The sequence below is a fragment of the Varanus komodoensis genome, unplaced genomic scaffold (assembly GCF_004798865.1).
Source record: "Varanus komodoensis strain SLA01 unplaced genomic scaffold, ASM479886v1 scaffold9, whole genome shotgun sequence".
In the NCBI taxonomy this organism is placed as follows: domain Eukaryota; kingdom Metazoa; phylum Chordata; class Lepidosauria; order Squamata; family Varanidae; genus Varanus; species Varanus komodoensis.
Window position 1 is genome coordinate 13,797,757 of NW_025336598.1, and position 20,704 is coordinate 13,818,460.

The 20,704-nt window shown below is 38.7% G+C and overlaps 1 protein-coding gene across 3 annotated transcripts in view; it reads right to left on the reverse strand.

Moving 5' to 3' along the window:
• Positions 1 to 275: 275 nt before the first annotated feature.
• Positions 276 to 20,704, reverse strand: part of SEPSECS (Sep (O-phosphoserine) tRNA:Sec (selenocysteine) tRNA synthase) — a 36,468-nt gene continuing 16,039 nt past the window's right edge. For all 3 annotated transcript variants that reach the window (XM_044418223.1, XM_044418224.1, XM_044418225.1), the window contains 6 exons: positions 18,124 to 18,226; positions 14,072 to 14,201; positions 13,870 to 13,961; positions 7,774 to 7,867; positions 4,606 to 4,696; positions 276 to 4,038 (listed from right to left, as the gene is read on the reverse strand). In XM_044418223.1, the coding sequence (XP_044274158.1) occupies positions 3,765 to 4,038; positions 4,606 to 4,696; positions 7,774 to 7,867; positions 13,870 to 13,961; positions 14,072 to 14,201; positions 18,124 to 18,226 (784 nt within the window). In that variant the 3' untranslated portion in view covers positions 276 to 3,764. The remainder of the gene's footprint in view (positions 4,039 to 4,605; positions 4,697 to 7,773; positions 7,868 to 13,869; positions 13,962 to 14,071; positions 14,202 to 18,123; positions 18,227 to 20,704) is intronic.

Sequence of the window (20,704 nt, forward strand, 5' to 3'; positions counted from 1 at the left end):
CTTAATGAAAACTGACCACGACCTACTGAAAGGTAAAATGCTCTCCCGCCAGATTCCCATCCCATCTTATAGTTGCCATAAAGCTACAAATGAACCCTAAACTTGGGCCTGAAAAGGTGACATGCTTGTTTAAACAAAGAGGTCTTTTGAGTAATCATCTCACAAATTATACACACAGTCACAAAATTCTGCAATGTATTTGGTGACTGGCAAGGTAAGAGTGTGTGCGTGTGGGTGGGTGGGTGGGTGTGCATGCATAAAAGACAGTCACAAGAAAATCTCAAAAGTTAAGTTTAATTGATTCAAATAGGATCACATGCCCACTTAAATTTACCTGAGAACAATTGATACTAGTTACTGTAGGTCTAATGAAATTTATTACAAATCCAACCTGATTATTCATGTTAAAGTAATTAAAGCGTTCAAAAATTCTTAGGCACTGATAATGACCTTGTACTGAGTGTTGAAGTGGTTTATTCCCAATTGGCAAAACTTCTCAGTTTGTGGCTATGCTTTCTTAACAGCTTGATGCTTCACTTCAGTGCTCATCTAAAGATGGTATGTGAGTGAAAGATGATAGTAAATAACATACTGTAGTGGGGTGAGCCATAACATCCCACATAACAAAAACGCTAGTCTGCAACAGACAGATGCACACAGATTGTGATGAAGAGGTCTTTTGCTCACCAAAACAAGATACACAAACGTTCCACTAACTAACATGATAACAACTCTGCTACCATGGATAGAACTGTTTCATTTAGCTATCAGTCACAGAATATCTTGGCTGTATTACATCAATCAACCAAGGAACAGAAAGCAGTAGCTGTAATTTAAAATCATCACAAAAGAACAGGCAAACAGGTAAAGGTATACCTTACAATATGGCTACCATTTCTACCTGTACAGATGTTGTAGGGCTAATATGCAAATTTGATATGAAATGTTACCATACCAATGTCTACTCAGAAGTGGGGAGAACACTAGTTAAGTCTGGATTGCAGCAACAGACTTAATTACCATATTAGAAGTCACTGCCACATTAAGGGATCCAATGCACTATTAACTGAAATTCCTTCACTGAAACCATTTACATTCCCACTGATGAACCTATTCCTGAAACTGAGTCCTTAAAGTAGTCAATAATCTCGGGTTTGTAGTTAACTCTGCCTGTAGTCTTTCATTAAAAGGTGGTTCCCTGCATGATAAAAGAAACAAAACTGACAGTGGACCCCTGAATGGGTTGCCTAGTCTACTTGAATATCTCTAATTTGCATGTAAACACACAAAATTGAGGGTATTGGGTAAAAATCTCTTATGTTGGAAAAGGAAAAAATACAATGTTTGAAAAATGTTTGACTTTAACAAGAGGCCAAAGATAGACACATCTCATGAAGCGATACTGGTACTGAAATGTTTCAAATTTGAGTTCACATAGTGCCTGCATTATCATCAGCCCCCATAGCTGGAAATCAATCCCAGCAGGCACTGCTCCTGCCTGCATTGCCTTTTTCTCCCTCACTGGCCCACACAGGTCCCTGGGCATGACCTCAGTCAACTCAGAAAAGCAACCACTCACTCACTAGAGTAGCACTGTTGTTCTCCAATAGAGTAGCACTCCTTGTTGCTGCCCTGCTCTCACCAACAGAGAAGCACACCCACCGCTCCTGCCCTCCCTTGCTGCACATGTGCCCACACTCCCGTGTGCAAGATTTGCACATGCTGCCAGGGGCTGCCTCACTCTTCAGCCTGGCACACTGGGGGCATCAACGTGGGCATCCATGCTAGGGACAGAGGGAATCTGTCCTGCCAGACTCACTTTCCCAAGACAGTGCATGTGGGCATCTGACTGGGAGAGTTTTCCAGCAACTTTCCTGGGAAGGTACCAGAGCTTCTGTGCATGAAGAGAGGGCAACCAAGTACTGCTCCAGTACAGTGCAGTGACCAGGCAAGAGGGGCAGGCATGGCCGTCCCCATGGTCACTGCTGCTGGAGGTACCAGAGCATGATGCCCTGCTACTGTCAAAATTCTGAAACTGCAGGTGGACATCCAAAGACAGTGTGTAGAAAAAGCAGGGAGCAGCCAATCAGAGCTGGTAGACATACCTGGAAGGCAGCAAGCAAAGGTAGGAGTGGCTGCCACAGTCACTATTTGCATTGGACACTATGGAAGTTCCATGGAAACCACATGGAAGCATGGTTTCTGGGCTCAGATGTAAAAATAAGCCATGGTGAAGGGTAGAAACCATAGAACTGACCATTATTCCTCCGTGTGGTTCCATGGAAACCAACCTTACCACACTTGACCATGGTTGCTGGCCTGTGGTTTCTACCATGGCTTGTTATGTCTGAACCTGGCCAGTGAAGACAATGACTTGTTTTGTTTTGTTAGGACAGGCTCTGTAGCTCACACGATCTACAGAAAGAGACATACAGCCCTGTTTGTTCCATGTGTTGCTGCTCAATTGGAGGCCAGTATGTGTCTCCATTTCCTGCTTAATGCCACCTCAATTCCCAATCACAGCAACTGGAATGAACAAAGACTCTCAAATGTAAGACAGTCCATTGCAGCTATTCTTATTCCTACCAGGCAGGTTATTCAAGGAAAATCAACTCCATTTCCTCCCAGATCGCATCTGCATTAGTCCTTCCAGGAAGGTGGGAACACTACAACTGCGTAAGTGCGTCATAAAGCAATAATTTGCTTGTATGGGAATGCAAGCATACAGATTACTAGAAGACTGCACAATCTATCAGAAAGTTCTCCTGCTCAAGCCCCACTGAAATGGTGGTTGCACATAAGCATACTAGTACTATGCTCTTGTGCTGCTCACTTTCATTTCAGGGAGGTTCACACTTGGCGTATGCTGAATATATCAAGTGAATTAGGCAGAACATTTTGGAAACGAAACAGAACAGTCAAGTCCTGTTCACTTGAAATGGTGTGGGCGCTGTTTGTACATGAGACTGGTATGTGTAAAATGATAACCACACAGGTATGCCATGACAACACTGAGCTGAACCAGGCTAGCTAGTAACAATGAAAATAAAGTGAGAAAACTCAACGCCACCCAAAATTTGGAGTTACGTTACATAATACAATTTTTGACTATCCACAAAATCCCTTCAAAGGTTACAACTGAACATACAACTGTGGCAGAATGTATAGCAGGAAAAAGCTACAAGGTTAATATTTTGGGAATTGAGTTTATAATGAATGATTTAAAAAAAATCAAAATACAACAAAGCTGCAGTACTTCCGACATTGGACAGCATCCAAGCAGTGCTACTTACTTTACCAAGCTGCTATAATTTCTAAACTGGATTTTTTGCCTGTTGGAATGCCACCATCTTCCTCCCTCCCACACACATTCACTCACTCACACAGTATCATTTACTCAATTTAAGCCTGAAAAGCAGGTCTTGGCATTCACCAATAGTTTAAAGGTAATTTATTGAAATCCTTCACAGTATGAAAGGCATGTATTAACTCCATACACACACAAATTTAGTTTAAAATTATCCTAAATCTGAGATGCTTGTTATAGGTATAATCCAGCAGGAATGTCTCTGGCACAAGTTCCATTAAAATGAGTGAGAGCTATGCAATAGCAGAACTGTGCACTTGCACATCTCCCATTCAGTCTCAGGGCAAGCATGTCTCACAGATCATTTACATCTATTTTTGTTTGCTCATTAACTGCATTGTATGATATAGCCCTGATAAAGCTTTGCACATCATAAGCAGCAAAGGTTTCCCATAATCTAATTGCTGAGGCCTCTTTCAGATAAATTGCACTTTTCCACAATAGGAACAACTTCTTCATTCACTACTGGTGAATCTTTTTCATAATTCTTTCCTTTTCTCAGAGCCTTCAAACACTTATCAAGTCTTTTTAAGAACACATCCACATCTTCTTTTGTCACTCCAATAGCTGAAGCAGCATTGAGGTATGCACAGTGATACTCATTGGAATGGGACATGAAGCCTTTGAATGTATAGCCACTCACTGTTTGCAGGCTCCCAGGAGAAACCACCCTAAAGGAAACAAAACTAAGTTAAGCACACAAATTGTTCTGGGAAACACACAGAACAAATTAACTATAACAAGCTAGGGCTAATTAGCAGCAAATAAAATCAACTAAGGTTGGGGACGAGTTCCACTGAAACCAGTGGGGATCTCACTTCTTTGGGGATCAATCTGGAGATTTCTATTGCTTATAGAACTTTAGCTTTAGGGGCCAGTTTGCATGACAAGGCATCCCAGCTTGAGCTCATTTATCCACAAGGAGCTGCAGCATGTGCTGGCCATATTATGAAGATGCAAGCCCAAACCAGAGGTTGTTGGGTTTGTTGTTTTGTGCAAACCAGGGTAGCAGGTTATACACTAAAACAGACCATTGGTTTTGCAGCGGTTGTTTAATCATCAAATAACCCCCTCAACTTGAGTTCACACAAAATGACATGACAAGCTCTGGTGACCCCAGGCCAGGGCTTGGATATTCATAAAAACAGAGGTTAATTAACCAATCCACTGCAGGCTGTCATGTTATCAAAAGCAGCTCAATGTATTCCTGAATCCAAGATGTTAATGCAAACACTCACCTTGCTCCAGAAACTTGCCTGGTGAAAAGCATCGATCCAAGTTGGGTAATGGCAGCACCAGTCTGATCATCTAGCTCTTTGAGTGACATTGCTGAAAAAGCAAGTAGCTGTGTTGCCATAAATTATAATAAAATTATTTCCAACAGTAAAAAAGACAGGTTTTACAGCGGCAAGTCAAAGTTTAGGAAAAGTTATTTAAAATAAAGCCCTTTGGGGAAAACATGAAAAATCAAAGGTAAATACAATAGACCTTTTTAAAGTTGTAGCATTTCAGATTTTAATACAGCATGACCCCTGCAGATGTAATGTGCCACTCTCTCAACCTATAATTGAGAGACTGAGAGCAAACTATGGGCTTGTGCACCCTTTCCCCTCCCTTCTCGTGCACCTGATTCAAATTCCACCCACCCTTCCAGCATGGTTCAATATTACATCTGCATCAATGCTAACTATGAGTGCTAGCCCAGATTAGCTTTAACCATGAATGGAAATCAGAGTTTGCAGCTCACTGGCAAACTCTAATTAGGAAGGAACCTAAGAAGTGCTGATCACCATTCACAACAGTGCAGATGCATTCATTAACCATGGTTAAGTCCAACAGAACTGGGGAGAGAGAAACTTATGATAAAGAAAGGAAGAGAGAGATGGTTCAGAGACATGTTATGTGTATCTCAACCTGATCTGTTAATTTTAAAACAGATATGGAATGCTGGCATTTTATTCCTTCCCAAATTAAAACTTGAAAATGTAGAAATTGTTTTGCCCTCCACTCTAGATAGCTCACAACCAAGTATAATTACAAACCAAGTCCTTATACTGGTTTATGTACTATCCCACATAGCAAGGTAACCTAAAAGAGATTAACAAATTGATGTACCAGTTATTTTAAGATGTAGCAGACTTTTGGAAGGAATCTGTTCACTTGTTATGACTTTTCAGCTCTTGTACATATGGGTTGATAAAGCACCAAGTTTCCTGATGCTTACTTTATTTCTGAACCTTGGCAGATCATTAATGAGAGCAAGTTATGTGTGGTTCTTCACCACAAGGTTTCTGCACAATATTTTAAAATATTTTAATGTCACCTTTCTGCACGTAAAAACATTCAAGGCAACTAATAAATGTTAAAATTCAAGTAAGATAGATAGATAGATTTATTTATTTTTCAGTTTACATCCTGCCTTTTTCCTACAAAGGACTCAAGGCAGCTTACATCATTCTCCTCCTCCCTCTTATCCCCACAACAACAACCCTGTGAGGTAGGTTGGGCTGAGAGTCTGTGACTGGCCCAAAGTCACCCAGTTGGCTCCATGGCTGAGCGGGGACTAGAACCCAGATCGTCTGAGTCCCAGTCCCATGCTCTTAACCACTACACCACACTGGCTCTTAATAATAAAAAGATGTTTGGCAAGATTCTGCCACAATTTAATACTAACTGAAAAGGAACGGCATGCCAAACTCATTAAAATTATGACAACAGAAGCAACTGAAAATAAAGGGCTGAAGCTACTATATGAGTTAGGATAGAGTTAACCTATTGGGCAGTATCCAAAGCTGCTAATGGATTTGCGGGACCCACCACTAGTGCCCTAAGAAGCTAGCAGATCCTGCAACTATCAGAAGAAAAATGCCTATTTCTAAAACAGGGAAGGTTGCTGATGCTTGCAGAAAGGAGTTTAATTTCTATTCATTTCTGGAATTATTGTCAGATATTCTAGTTCCTGTGGTGCAAGCCTTGGGATTCAAGAGCACAATGGAAGTGATAGAAGCACAGTGGCAGTAATGGATACTGCCCACAGAGTCCATTACATTAGGAGTCCATTTGGAAAAAATACCCTTCAAATTAATTTGTGCAAATATAAAAGAGACAACACTAAAAATTAACTGATGACACCCAAACTTACATAAATATGTTACCTCACTCAGCAAGTCCAATTTGTTGTAGAAGACATAATGACAAAGGCCCTTTTACTGCATGTATTGGGAATGTTCAGGTTGTAATGCATTTGTGGACCAAACTGTTTTAGGAACTTACTAAGTTCACAAGTTTTGAACTCCTCCATATTTTTGAAACTCCAAACAAATATGTACCGCAGAAGAACATACAATCTTTTTCTGAGTAACAATATACTTGGACATTGCAGAAAACTGGAAATTAGACAGGAATTCTTGAGAAAAAATAGAAACAAATCCTGCAGCCTCTAGCTGTTATGAAAAGTTAGCTAAACAAGTATTTATGGTATGTGGTCTGGCTTTATCAATTACATCAATCATAGTAAAGATGGACTATGTTCTGCCAAAATCTTATGGGACACTCTGGAGACACCTTTTAGATTAAATGGGCACAACTATATACAAAATATAATGCTTAAAATATCTGTATATGCAGATTTACTCATAATAAATGTGATCATGCATACACTTCTTGATATGTTTGTCATATTGTTTATAAAAGTTGATAATGAGATGAGGGAAATAAAAATAAGCTCAGCCAGGTAATAGTTGAAACAGCAGTGTAGTATGAAATACCATAGAAAGAATAGTAGCAGAAAAAAATGAAAAAGAAATGGAAAATCAAAGCCACATAAAGGATCAGGTTCATTTCAAAACATACCCATTCACCACCCACCTCATATGCTTTACAAAAACGAAAATGTTCACACATTTCTGGAAGGCAAGGAGAGAAGGGCTCAATGTATAAGGAAGAATGGGGTTATGCCTGGGTACAAAGACCCCAAAGGCCCTGCACAAACTTAATTACCAGTTTTACCTTACACAACAAAGGTTCTCAGGAACTCATCCAATGTGAACAGGTAGGTTTGTAAGGGAGGGGGCGGTTCACATGATAACTTGATCGCAGCAATTTAGGATTTCAAAAATAAAAAGCAGCAATTTGGATTGGACACAGGAGCAAACTGGGATCCAATAAACTTGATCCAGTATTGAAATAATGTCCTCCCTGCATTGTATTTCCAAATCAATGTGCGTATTAATTGCTGCTTTTCCTTCACATTATACTGTAGGACCTGCTTGGACCCGCAATCACATCATATCAGAAAAAAGCAGCTACAGAACTGTTAGGAAACTGACCCTATATAAACAGCCATTGCTTTATCCCACCACATCTTTCTTCTTGACAAATGCAACTGCCCATCATACTATAATTACCTAAGGAGATAGGATTGTGAGGTGTATCCAGCAGTCTTTCATTGTAGGCTTCTGCTAATTTCTTTACTTCACTTGAAAGATAGGAAAACATTTCCTATGGAGAGAAAAGGTTTTACGGTTTACTGGCTATACTTTAGCAGACCTTTCAGTCACTGAGTGTGCCAAACATTTCCCACTGAATACTTAGATCAGCTAAAACAAAAGCAGCAAAAGCAGAGCTGCACAGTTCAAATGGTGTCAGGTAAACTTGCATCCCAAGGCAGGTAAAACCAAGAAGGAAGAATTCTAATAATGAGGAAATTCATGTTCAAAGAACTTTCCCGGCAAAGTAGTGAAGCAGATAGCTAAGATGATGGATCAGAGATCAGACTTCTGTGTTCTACTCCTGGTCTCCTGGCAGTAAGATCACTATTACAGGCTACCCATCATAAAAGCCAAAGAACAATATATATATCCCTCCTCCCTTTCTCATACATACACTCACATGGATGGAGGATTTGGCACAACTCCCCTCCTCTATATACTTTTGATTAATCCCTTGAGCATGTTTACCAAGGGGAAGCCAAACCAAGCAATTTTTGCATCCGTTAGGCACTTATTACAGGAGTAAAATCAGCTAATTTAAAAGTGGGATATTAAGAATATTAATTAACTGTATGTATGTGGCTGAAGTGATACAGTGAAATGAGAGAAAATGAAAGTGTAAACACCCATGATTTATTAGATGATCTACATTTCAGAATTATTTTTCCCATTTTAATAAGTGCCTAGATAATACAAGTAGCTAGCTAAGCATTTTGCTGCGCAGTAAATTAAAGGCGCCCCGAATCAGGCAATACTTTTTGTGGGGTCAAATCCATATCTAACCTCTATTAGAAAATCTGGCTATTTTGTAAGGAATTTATGAGGACTCCAAACCCAAGACTTATTTAAAAGAAATGTAACTGAACTTCATTGATTTTTCTACATTGCTAGTATTATATTTAACTCAGGACGCAGAAGAATCTTATCATACTAGAAGAGTATTGAACAACTTGCACACTAAAATGTCAGCTAAATTTCCAGGAGAGAAAGTAAAGAGATTTAAAAAACCAAGTGAAACAATGCTTTAGGCAAGACCAGCAGCAAGTTTAAGGGAAAAGCAGAAAATGTTACTTTCAAAACGTACAGCATATGCTGTTGTTTTCCACAACTGATTTTTAACTATTACAACTGAGAGTGGCTTCCAACAATCAGGGGACACTTGCAAATCACAAAGAACAGTATGCCAGTGAAAAGAGAAATCAACAATTTCACATAGGCTTGTGGCACTATGCTCATGGGAGCAGACCCCTGAATTATGTGGTTCCAGGAGCAAGGGAGTATTCTGAGGGGTGGGGAGCAAGGGGAGTGTTTGGCTTGTGCCATTCATGTTTTTCACCTGGTTTGTGGGTGGGTGGCATTTTCCCTTGTGGAGTGTGTAGTTTTGTCTAGCTGAGAATCATCAGTTTGCTTTCTGTGAAATGGGTATTTTGATATGATTTTGCATTTGGGACTCAGAGTTTACTTCTGCCTTATACTCAGTTGCTTGGCCAAGTTATTTCTCACTGAGCCTCATCAGTCTGCATTCTGTGAAATGGGAATGGAGAACTGAATTCAATGGTGTGTCTTGTATTTCAGACTTTAGACTCTACCTCTCCACTGGTTCTTGAGCGAGTTACTTTTCTTTTAGTTTCATCCATTTGCCTTCTGGGGAATAAGTGTTTTGCCACCAGCCATGCCCACTATTGCAGCTGTGTTATGAATGGGCAAGCCACAACAGTAGCTGTTGTGTGAGAGTGCTCACATGTTCTAAAAATTCAGAATATGCCACCCGAGCATACCTTTGTGGTTTTTCTGGGTGGCTGGACATGTTTCAACATGAAGTGCTGGGCTGTAGCAACTATTTTTCTTTTTAAGAATACCTCCGGGACCCTGGTTGAAGTCCCTCCTCAGCTATGAAGCATATTAGCTAGCAAAGAAGTTTCTGGCTGGCAAAAAAGCAGCTGGGGGCAGGAGAATGGTGAGCTATTATTTTTGGAGATGGATGTTACTTTAAGCCATGTCAGGTACCAGCTTCGTTCCCACTTGCTTAATCTGTGTGTGTATGAAAAAAAGAAATATCAGAAAAGTGTTGGAAGACTCCAGCACTTTTGCTGGCTTTCTAAAAGGCAGCCATATACCCTCTTATTACTCAGTGAGGTAGAGAGCATGAAACATGTTTCTTTGCACCATGCAGAGAAGGAAGAAAATCGGTGCTGTACTGTCTGGCTCTGCAGCAAAGATTAACCTCCTCTCTGCAAGATGCTGGCTAGGCTCCTTATTGATATGAGCTCAAATAACCTGCAATAGGATTTGACATGAGAAGGCAAGAAAAGGGAGAAAATTATTCAGATTTCTTTTATAGCCTGGCTTCTTTTTGAGTAGGTGTAGTGGAACCAATATAGAAAAGAGCACTCAATGTCAAGCTATAAATAGCTCCTGCTGAGAACATAATAGCACTGCCTCAGCCTTCATAAAGCAAAAGGCAATAAACCATCACTATTAAATTTTACTATTGAGGAACACGCACATTCAAAGTACACTTTAAAAAAAGGAGGGGTGGTTCTTATTTCTACAACATATCCAATAATAGGAACATATTTACAACATTCAAAGACTTGTGTTTATGAAGCAGAACCACATTTTCAGTTAGCAAATTTGCTTCTTGGTTGAAATTGTTAAATATCTAATGCTTTATTCACTAAAGAGTTCACTACTGAGGAACATATTACATTATGTTTAAAATACATGGACATTCATTGAAGATTTATCATCTGCCCAATAACTGCCAAATTATTTGTGGTTCCCAGCAATTTCTAATATCCCTCAGTAACTTACCATAAAGCAAACCCTCCAATCAAGATCAGTGGTACTAAAATGCAAAGTTGATTTGTTTGATGCCTTTTTGGAGGGCTGGGTGGGGATTGGCACAATAAAATTGATTTAATTTTAAAATGGCAATAAGCCTTTTGTGGAGAATCACAGAGGAATTTCACATCATCTCATACCCAGGCACCACTGTGGCTTTTCTGGGGAGATTACAATAACTTTCAGTTTCCATACAGCCTGATGTTGCTGTCCCACTCAATTGCTGATAAAAGTCACAACTGTCTCCGTTTGTATTAAAAATCAGAAGTGCACTTCATCCTTCTCCCACAAGAGAAAGAATTTCCTGCCCTTGGAAGAGCCTCCTCACTATTTTTCTGCATGAGTCATTCATCTGCCTCTTGTCTAAAAGGTGGCAAACCAAATGCAGTGACTCATGCAGATAAATGGCTAGTCTTCTCTGATGAAGGTAATTCTACCATGTTTTTGCAGAAGGAATAACTGAATGATGTGATTTCTTCTGATGCAGTCCTAACACAATTATACGCACCCTTCCCACCACACACTACCTCCTCAGGAGGAGGAAAAACTAGAACAGTGCCACATTCAGTGAAGTAGAAAGTAGCCTCCTGGGTATATGTGTCTCTGTGTGCGCATATGTGTGCTTCGGTTATGTATTACATATGACATGCTACGGTGCCCTAGTTTACCCTTTAGAAATCACTAACCGATGCTCTGTGTCTTGACATTTCTACAGAAGATGGAAATGAGGAAAATACTGTGATAATGGATCATTTCCAACAATTAATCTGCAGGCTCCAGGATGGATTTTTAAAACTTGTATTACAAGAAACAGCTGAGCAATGGCACAAACGCATCACCCATGAGTGAAAGAGACTTCTATTTTAAGTAACAGCGAGTCACTTTGCTTCTATTTAATTACATCCAAGCTAAGCCTAAGCCTGCAAAAGAAATATTTAAAAATTAAACATGCAAGAGTTGAGAGATGCAAGAATTGAAGTCACATGAATTTGACTAAGGTCCCTTACATCAGCAGATCTTTCACAACACATCAGGGGAAAAAATCAATGATATGGCTTTTGTTGATGTACTGCCACACCAAGTCAATCATTAGAGACTAGCCAAGAGTCCTACAAAGGTACTTCAGTTATAAAAGAAAAAATATGGCTATTGTCATCTTTTTCTCTTCTTGTTACATGCCTTGACTGCATAATAATGTGAAACATTACGCAAAGACTTTGGTTCCTATTCCCTGGTTTCACCAATTCTATAAATAATATATTTGTCTAGCTCCTGATCTCTTCAAATACTCATCTTTTACCCACTGACAACTCTCCAGTTCCCGAATTAGCTAGCCAGGTCAATTTATACATTTTGCAAAATCAGGGTGTATTAATTTTCTGGACTGTACCATTTAAGATAGCAGGTGTGTGCAGGGGAAGGGTTGTAAATTGAACTGCTCTTCTAAAGAAGGAATGCAAAAACCTTGCCTGAGATGTGAAAGCATCACCCTAGTTTTCATTCAAAATTGCTAATTTTCTATGCTCATAGAATCCTTTTTGCTGCATCCATCTATCATGCAATCCCTCTAACTGCCACCCGATAAATGAAGTAAGTTTTTATCAATTGAGACTGTTGAATCAGAATCAGAAGTTGTGCTGAATCAAGTTAGTCACTACTAATGCCATAGATTTTTTAATTACTTGGCTCATTTGACAAAACTTGTCTGCCTGGAATGTTCACATTTGTGTTGATCTTGCATCAATGTATTATGAATTTGCTACTATGTTCAGAACTAATTGTGTGGTTCAGATTATATGCAGTGTCTATCTGAACACAATTTCTACACATGTGAAGACCTGGTTTAATCCTTGAATGAACTCACACATCTATAATTGCTTCTCTTTTTGTCTCCGTCACCACCATAACTTTGATTTCACCATAACTTTGATTTCACAAGGAGGACCTGGAAAGCAATCTTTTTTTGTTCAAATAATGATGATAAGTGAGGACCCATCACATGCAAGTAGGCAATGAGAAAACAAACTACATATTGGAAGATGGACTGTGATATGCACAAAAGCTTATGCTCAAAATGAGACTTCATATTAAAAGTTAAGTCCCATTAAAACTCATAAAATTTATTACTTTATGCGTGAGTAATTAATTTATTTTGAGAAGTTTTCCCATTGCTAGTTGTATGACTGTGCCATGACTAAGACACAAAAAGGTGGTGAATTAGTTCTTAGGCTCCCTAGGATTTTTCAGTAAGATTAAGGGGTTGTTGATGAAGTAGTCCCTCTATAGTTTCAAGAGCATCTCAACACTAACAGTTATTTTCACCAAGCACTACTAGATGTTGCACTGAGACTGCACATATGGTCATATTTGATGATTTTTAGCTAGGGATCAATAAGGGAAATTGTTCCATATTGATCTTGTTAGGTCTTCTGGCAGTCTCATTCATCATGAGGTGATGGCGTCTCAAGCGTTTGACTTGGTGCATTCTTGTAGGAACATTCCCAAGCAATTCTGTTTTGCAGGCAGTGAGGTTGTTGGTGGTTGTATGAAATCTTTAGGACCTTCCCTGCAGGGTCCCAATTCGCAATCCCCTTTTGATGCATGTGTGTATATCAGAGCACGTGGAATAATCAGTGTGCTATCACCCAGCTCTATCTTTCCACCATTCTTGCACAGGTTCAGCACCAGTTGGGTTTTTGATTGCAGTGAAGAACTTAATGCAGACAAACAAACCTGGCAGTAAGCCAAGACAAGGCTGAAAAGAATAATACCTGCCACCTTTGGAAATGCATGGGTAAGGAATCTATTGTCAGATAATTATTAGTTGATGGCTTGAGTAAGTGATATCCTCTCCACCTTTCACTGGGTTGTTCCAAGAATAAAATGGGATAATCTCATATTCAAAAGTCTGAACTCCAAAGAGGACTGACATTGTAGAAGTATGCCAGATACCAAGATAACAAAAACAAACAAAAACATAGTCTCCCCAAGCTTTGGTTGCCAGTACAAGAAACAAAACAAAGTATGTTATAACAGACCAGACCACCACATTTCATGTACACAATGCTCCTATCGCTGATTATAGCAGCTGAAGCTCCATAAGGGGATGTAACATATTTATTAGAGGTTAACATTGTAATTTGCCATCCATTAATTTTAAAATAGTACCTTTCTTTCTTTTAGCAGTTGTTGATACCCTTTTGTGCCCAAGGTCAGCAATGTAATGAGAACATCTAGTGAAGGAGACGCTGATGCTCTTCCTGGGAGAAAAATAACATATAAATAATTACATTTGTTATTGAGGACAATAAGCTATTTGAGTTTCTTTAGGAGCTCTTCCCAAAGAAAAATCAATTTAAAAACTATGTACCTGGGTACATTTTGCTGATCTCCTGTATGAAGGAGTCATTGAAGCCAGCAATGATAGCACCACCTACTGGAACCATAAAATTTTTGTCCAAACTTTGCACAAAGGCATCTATTCTGCCTCTACGTGCTCCCTAAAAAGACAAACAGAATCAAAGCAAGAACCAAGATGATGTGGTCTCCATCAATGCAATAAACTCAGAATCAATCCTTTAAAACCATACAGAACTCATGACCAAAGCAAGTTAGCATTGTCAGCTTTCAAAGATACAAGCCACCAAAAACATTAACCTCACAAGCCTCACTAAAATGAATGGGAGAAGTATCACGCTCATGCACAGCTTACATACATTTCAATGGAACCTTTCCAGGAGACCTTTCCACTAGGTTATGTCATGGTTTCATTACAGAACCACTGTTGCAATTAGCTGTTTGGTAAGGAGAAAAACTAGAAGCAGTCTTTCACAATCTCACCATTTTTCAAGACACATCACAGGATTTCAACTATATAATACTGAGGAAAACAAAAATATGTAAGACCACAGACAATAACCAACCTATTTTACCAAAGGGATAAGCTTTCTGTTAATTGATTTGGATACTTCACTCTAAAGAATGCACATTTTTCTTTTTGGTAAATGTTGGTTAAGGATTCTATCTATATAACCTATCTTTTTATTAAACATAAGCTTAAGAACAAAAGTTGGGCATTTCACAGACACCGTCACAGACTTAGTGCAATATCGGTGCTTAATAAAGGATAGTACATTTTCTTATTCTTAGGAAATCAGCTGTCACTGCATAATAAAGCTCAGATGAACATTAAACACATTGCATCTTTATTCCAGATAGATCTAATAGGGCAATCATACTTGTGCTTACTCAGACACCCTACTTAATTAAATCAGATTTATGCTTTCGAGTGTTTAGAAATGCAGCCTAAAGTAGGGCCTCTGAAACTCTTTGGGAAATGAACATTTTAAAAGAAAATATGTGTTTAATTTATTTTAATATATTTATAACACACCTAATCTCAGGGAATTTTAATCTCTTGCTTCATAAAAACAAAACAAAGAAGGAATAAAATAAGCCAAACTAAAACAGAAGTAAAATAATCCAGCTAAGTTTTTACAAATCAGTAGGAAAGAAAACAGAAATGCCTAAATTAAAATGTTGGTGCCTAAAATTCACCACAAAGAAAGATGTAACCACAGGAAAGCTCTGCTCTTTTGTTCCCCATCTGCAGCACCTTGGTAGGCTGCAAACCATAGTTTCTCTGCAGTTTAACCCTGCCGGCAGAACTCTCCCTTTCAGGAAATTAGACTGGCCCATTCTTTGTTCAATTTAAAAAAAAATTGTTAAAAACTTTTTGTTCTGCTAGAATGAGGAATGTTACTACCTTTTAGTTTTTATGATATGTTCATATTTTCAATATATTAGCTTCTTAATCTTTACAAGTTTTTGTCCTGCTCTTAACTCTGTGATTTGTGATTTTTAAAACGTCTTAAGATTTTAATCCTAACTTTCTTTGGGGATCCTACTTGAGCCAAAAGAAATTTAATTGTTTTTATTTTCTTATTAATATATTGAAAAATCAGAGAATTACCCATCCCATGTCATCAAATCAGCCACCTACAAATAATATATCTTGCCTTGTTTGGACTGAATTTTAGAAATGACATTATTTGTCACATAGTGCTAAATCCTTCTATAGCTGTTTCCCTGTCAACATAACAGATCTTTATTTCCTCAAAACAAAGTGAAATCGTTTAGAATACAAGGTGATCTTTTCGAATATGTAAGCATACATAATTTAAAAAAAGAGCAAGCCAAATAGGAGTGTACATACAACCCAGTGGACTAATGCACTAGTTGTGCAACTCAGGGTTTGTTTGTTTTTTTTGACAAGCCTATCATTAGAAATGATTTATTGTTTCCATTATAGTTGAAGCAGGAAGTTAAATTGTTCCTTACATTTTGAGCATGATGTGTTTAGATGTAATAGTAAAACTTTCCACAATACAAAAGTTATTTTTGGCAATACCTAATAGCCATTTCAACCAAACTTGCAAATATGGGGAGGGTGTGGAAGGGTATAGTTGTCTACCCAGTTTTTTCCTTCTTCTCTACCACCCAACAATCTTTATGTATACCTCACTTCTGGCACTAAGAGCCAGAGGGATGGCGGAAGTGCAGGATTCTTGTCTCACTTTATTTATTTAGAAAGCTTCTATGCTGCCCCATTCGCTGAAGCCTCGAGGCGGCTCACAACTTTCTTACCTGGGGCCAATTCTTAATCTCCCCAACTAGGCAATACCAAATTACAAGACTGTATTACAGAATTCTCTTATCTCCATGCCTTTCCTTGAGCTGTTCAATCTCTTTGGAATTTCATGATCCTGACATAAAGACTTTTCCTGCACTCAGTCCCATCTGAGGCATAAGGCTGGCTCCTTAGAGACCATGGTGTGCAAACTGGGAGTGACTCTGAGGACATACAGTCCTATCACCTTCACTTTTCAGCATTAATCATGGTTTAGTTACAGGTGCACTAAAGCTAGCTGGTTCTCTTGTCAATCAGGACTGAAGTGAATGTACAAACTATGGTTATGAGGGAACCAGAGTTAATGTCAGTTTATAATGAAATCTAAAATATGGTTAACACCAGCAAGGCAATGGAGAGGAGAACTTGCCAAAGGTAGGGGATGATGGAACATGAAGCTGGTCCCTAATTTAGCAAATCATGGCTGGTGCAGAAACACTGTTACTGCATCAGTAGCAGTTAATTCATTCTTTTCATTCATTCAAGCCTTCCTCCCTTGATTCTGCTTTTACCTGATTAGATTATTAGGATTCAAGCAGGGGCTATGTCTTCTTAAATTTTGTGATCTCTGTATTCATAATTGTACAAATGTTTTCAATAATGTATATTATATATTGTACTTCACATGAAAATGAAACTGCTCCATAACACCTGAAATCAGTATGAGTTCACAGGCTGAGGAAGCAGACCAATGTGCAATTTGCCCCCCACCCTAGTATTTCATGTGGAAGATTAGAAACCTTGTCCTTTTTATTAGCCTGGCACAAAAATGACATGTCCATTCTATCTGCTGCTTTAGGGTACACATGAGTACCTTCCACAGCAGTGCAATTGTACAGGGTTACTTGCAGGAAAAGTTTGAAAAATCTTAAAGGAATGGCAAGAGCTGATTCTCACATTTGCAATATGGGTAGACCTTCATCTTCATATGCCATTTTGCATGAAGAGGTGTTTGTTTAGAGTCCCTAACTGAGCAAAAATTACATCAGTGGGCCAGAAATGGCCCTAACATTGGCTTTACTGAATTGTGGACTAAACTTGCTATCTGTTTAGAAAAATAAGGCAGCAATAGCAACAATAAGAAAAAATTACAGATAACTTACATAGCACCATTTTACTGATTAACCTGTCTTTGAATTTTTTTATAATAAATGTGTTATGTAAATCAGCATCATTATATGCTGAGCATTTGAATTGATAGGACGGGGTATAAATGCATGTAATAAAATAAACAAACAAATAAATAAATAAATAGGTGTGTGTGTGTGTGTTTTCACACAAAAGAAAGACTGAGACACATTACCAAAGCTCCCTTTCTACAGAGAACATTCAGCAGCCCCAAGTTAAGAGCATGGCTACTCATTACATCTCTTATGTTAGCCAGGCTCTGATAGCTGAGAAATCTAAAGGCCAAAAAAAGTATTTGTCCTGCTCCTACCATTCCCAGCTGCTAGGAAAACCTAGATAGGAAGCATAGATGAACAAGAGAGAAGAAAAGATGTAGCTCTATGATTTCCCTTGTAAATCTTCAGAATTTTCAACAAACTTGGTTTACACATAATCACTTTTCACCTAATGTGTAGACAGACTAGAAAAGAGAAGTACACCTTCACAATTCAACTTCCTTAAAAATGTTATATTGCCAATAAGTAAGCTGAGAAATTCAGAGTTTGCTGGGAGGCTCAAGTATATCTAAAGAAAGAAGGTCTGCATTTGAAGCAAACATGCATTACCTGCTGAATGAGGTGCATACATTTGGAAGACTGAACTCCATAGGCATTATTGACAATGTGGGGAATGTCATATTTTGCACAGATCTCAGCCAATTCTTCTAGTCTGCAATTGAATAAAATTAAAATTGAGGCAAAGGTTTGTTATGCAAGACTAAAATGGATTGAAAAGAAAAATAATGGAAAGAAAATTTGATTTGCTCTAATAAGGGCATCCCAATCACTGTCCTACAATTTAGTATGAGATAGAAACTCTGACTGGAATTAAAATAACCACCTGAGTTACAAAGGGCTTATGAAATCCCAGTGATATGCTTTGCCTTGGACAAATAATCATCATGCCTTATCAGTAACTGCTTCTGTGATTCTCATGAGTTGCAAAATTGTCGTCAGGGACTGCTGACTATGGAACTAGTTTCACAGTTCTTTGGATGTTGCTTACTGTTGAACAATCACATACTTGGCAGTCTCTACTAGCAAGTAGTTTTTAGAATAAGAACTCACAAGTCTCCAAGTTCCAAAAGTATTTTTGTTTGTTTGGTTCAGTGGCTGAAATAATAGCTGCTACTATTTAGAGATGTTCAGTGGGCAGTATCCTCTTGCACTCATGGGACTACAGGAGTGACTGCTTGTATAATGGGGCTTTTGTGTTTCCAAAAATAACCCCAAATAAGCAAAAACACTCATTTTTGTGATGCAGTAGGCTAACAAAGCTTGAAGAAGGGAGTTCCACTGATTTATTCTAATCTGGAAACTAGCATTCCTAGAGTTATTTTTACAAGTGTGAAAGGTCCATTGCATGAACAGTTGCTCCCACGAGTTCAGCAGACCTGGCAGAGTGGTTCCATTGGCTATCACCCAGTATCTTCTATTAAAAAACAAAACCATTCCTACTCATCCCACTTTCTATCTCAATGGTAGCCAAAGTTATAAAACTTATTTTGAAAATTAAACAGCCAAGGCAGGACAGAGCACAGTAATTTGACAGAACTTTCTAATTTAGGTATTTTCTTTAAAATCACACATACTAATTTGTAGCTAAAACAATTAGAATGTTATGTTTGGAATTAAACAGAACTAACAATACTCCCTAAACAATATGCAATGTAGCATTCACTCCACTTCTGTTTGCAGTACAGAATCTAGGAACTTACAGATTCCCTACAGGGGACAAATGTTAAAGCTTTTCCTACGTAAAGACATCAAGGCTGCATTTTTACACACACTTGACAGAGATTGAGGTTTGAGAGGACCCTGGGCAAAGCACCACTACCAGCTTCAAAACAGCAAACAGGAGCACAGTGGCAGCTGCTGCAACCACTTCATGCAGTGCTGTTCTTTTCAGTCCGAAGCTTAGAGCTGCCTGTTCCTGCTACTGCCTACTGTCTTCCCCATGGGCCAGCTGACCAGACCAGGCTATGGCTGGGATGAATGATAGCATCAGCCCAGCATCAACAGAAGCAGCAGGCAAAGTAGCTGAAGCAGCCACCATCCTTTTAGCCATGGGCATTCGCAGGAAGTAAAGATGACAGTTACAGCCTTGCCTGGCACTTCACATTGCTACCATGTTACATCTAAAAAAAGAAAAATGCAGGTAATGCATGTTAAGAGCCAGGGCTTCTAGTCTCCAGTACTTGCTTGGCTGACCATGCTGGCTGCTGACACTGCGCCTGGGATGCCCCACTAAGCTCACTTGGAAGCAGACATGAGTAAACATGCTTGGGACAGACATCCACACAAAATGGCTTCCCTAAAGAACAGTTCAGATAGGCTGTGCTGACAGCAATTGGGCAGAAGAATACTACTCTGTGACATCCTGTTTGTTTAACCCTCTAAATATGTAGAGTTTGCACAACAGTAAATACAATTCTGGATGTGTTGTGTCCTGTTTATAATGCTTGAAATCAGGATATATTTTTTGCCTCCTATTAATGATTTTACATTGAAGATCAGGCTCAAAGTCAAAATTTTTAATAGGGGGTCATGGATTCATTCATAAAGAATGCAGATTCTAATAATTCTGTACTGCAGTCAGATACAGCTTTAGACCAAGCTATTTTAAGAAATACTTGATACATGTATTTTTTAAAAAAGTCAAATACCCTTAATTTTAATTCACTTTAGCCCATTATACAAAGAATTGCACCACTTGTCACTTAATTCAAACCAACCTAATTTGGCAGTAATTAAAAACATCCTTTTCCCACAGGCTTTGTTAAAAGGAATTGGTATATATTCCAGCAACTAATCCTGATACAGTGAGGTAAGTACTCCATTTTGTAGCAAGTCTTATAGAACTGATGAGAGGGAAGGAGAAGCCCCATCTATAAGAATCATATTATTATTTACATTAGGATTCCAAGCTTGAAAGGTACTAGTTGCAGTAATTAGGTTTCAGAAGAAAGAGCTAGTATGGTGTAGTGAATAACACTGGAATTATCCCAGGAAGACCAAGGAGCAAATCCTCCTTCAGCTAAGAATCTCACCAGGGCAAATGCTATTTTGGGTTGCATTAACAGAAGCATTACTTTCAAAATACATGATGTACCAGTTCGACTATACTCAGCTCTAGTCACCTGGAGTA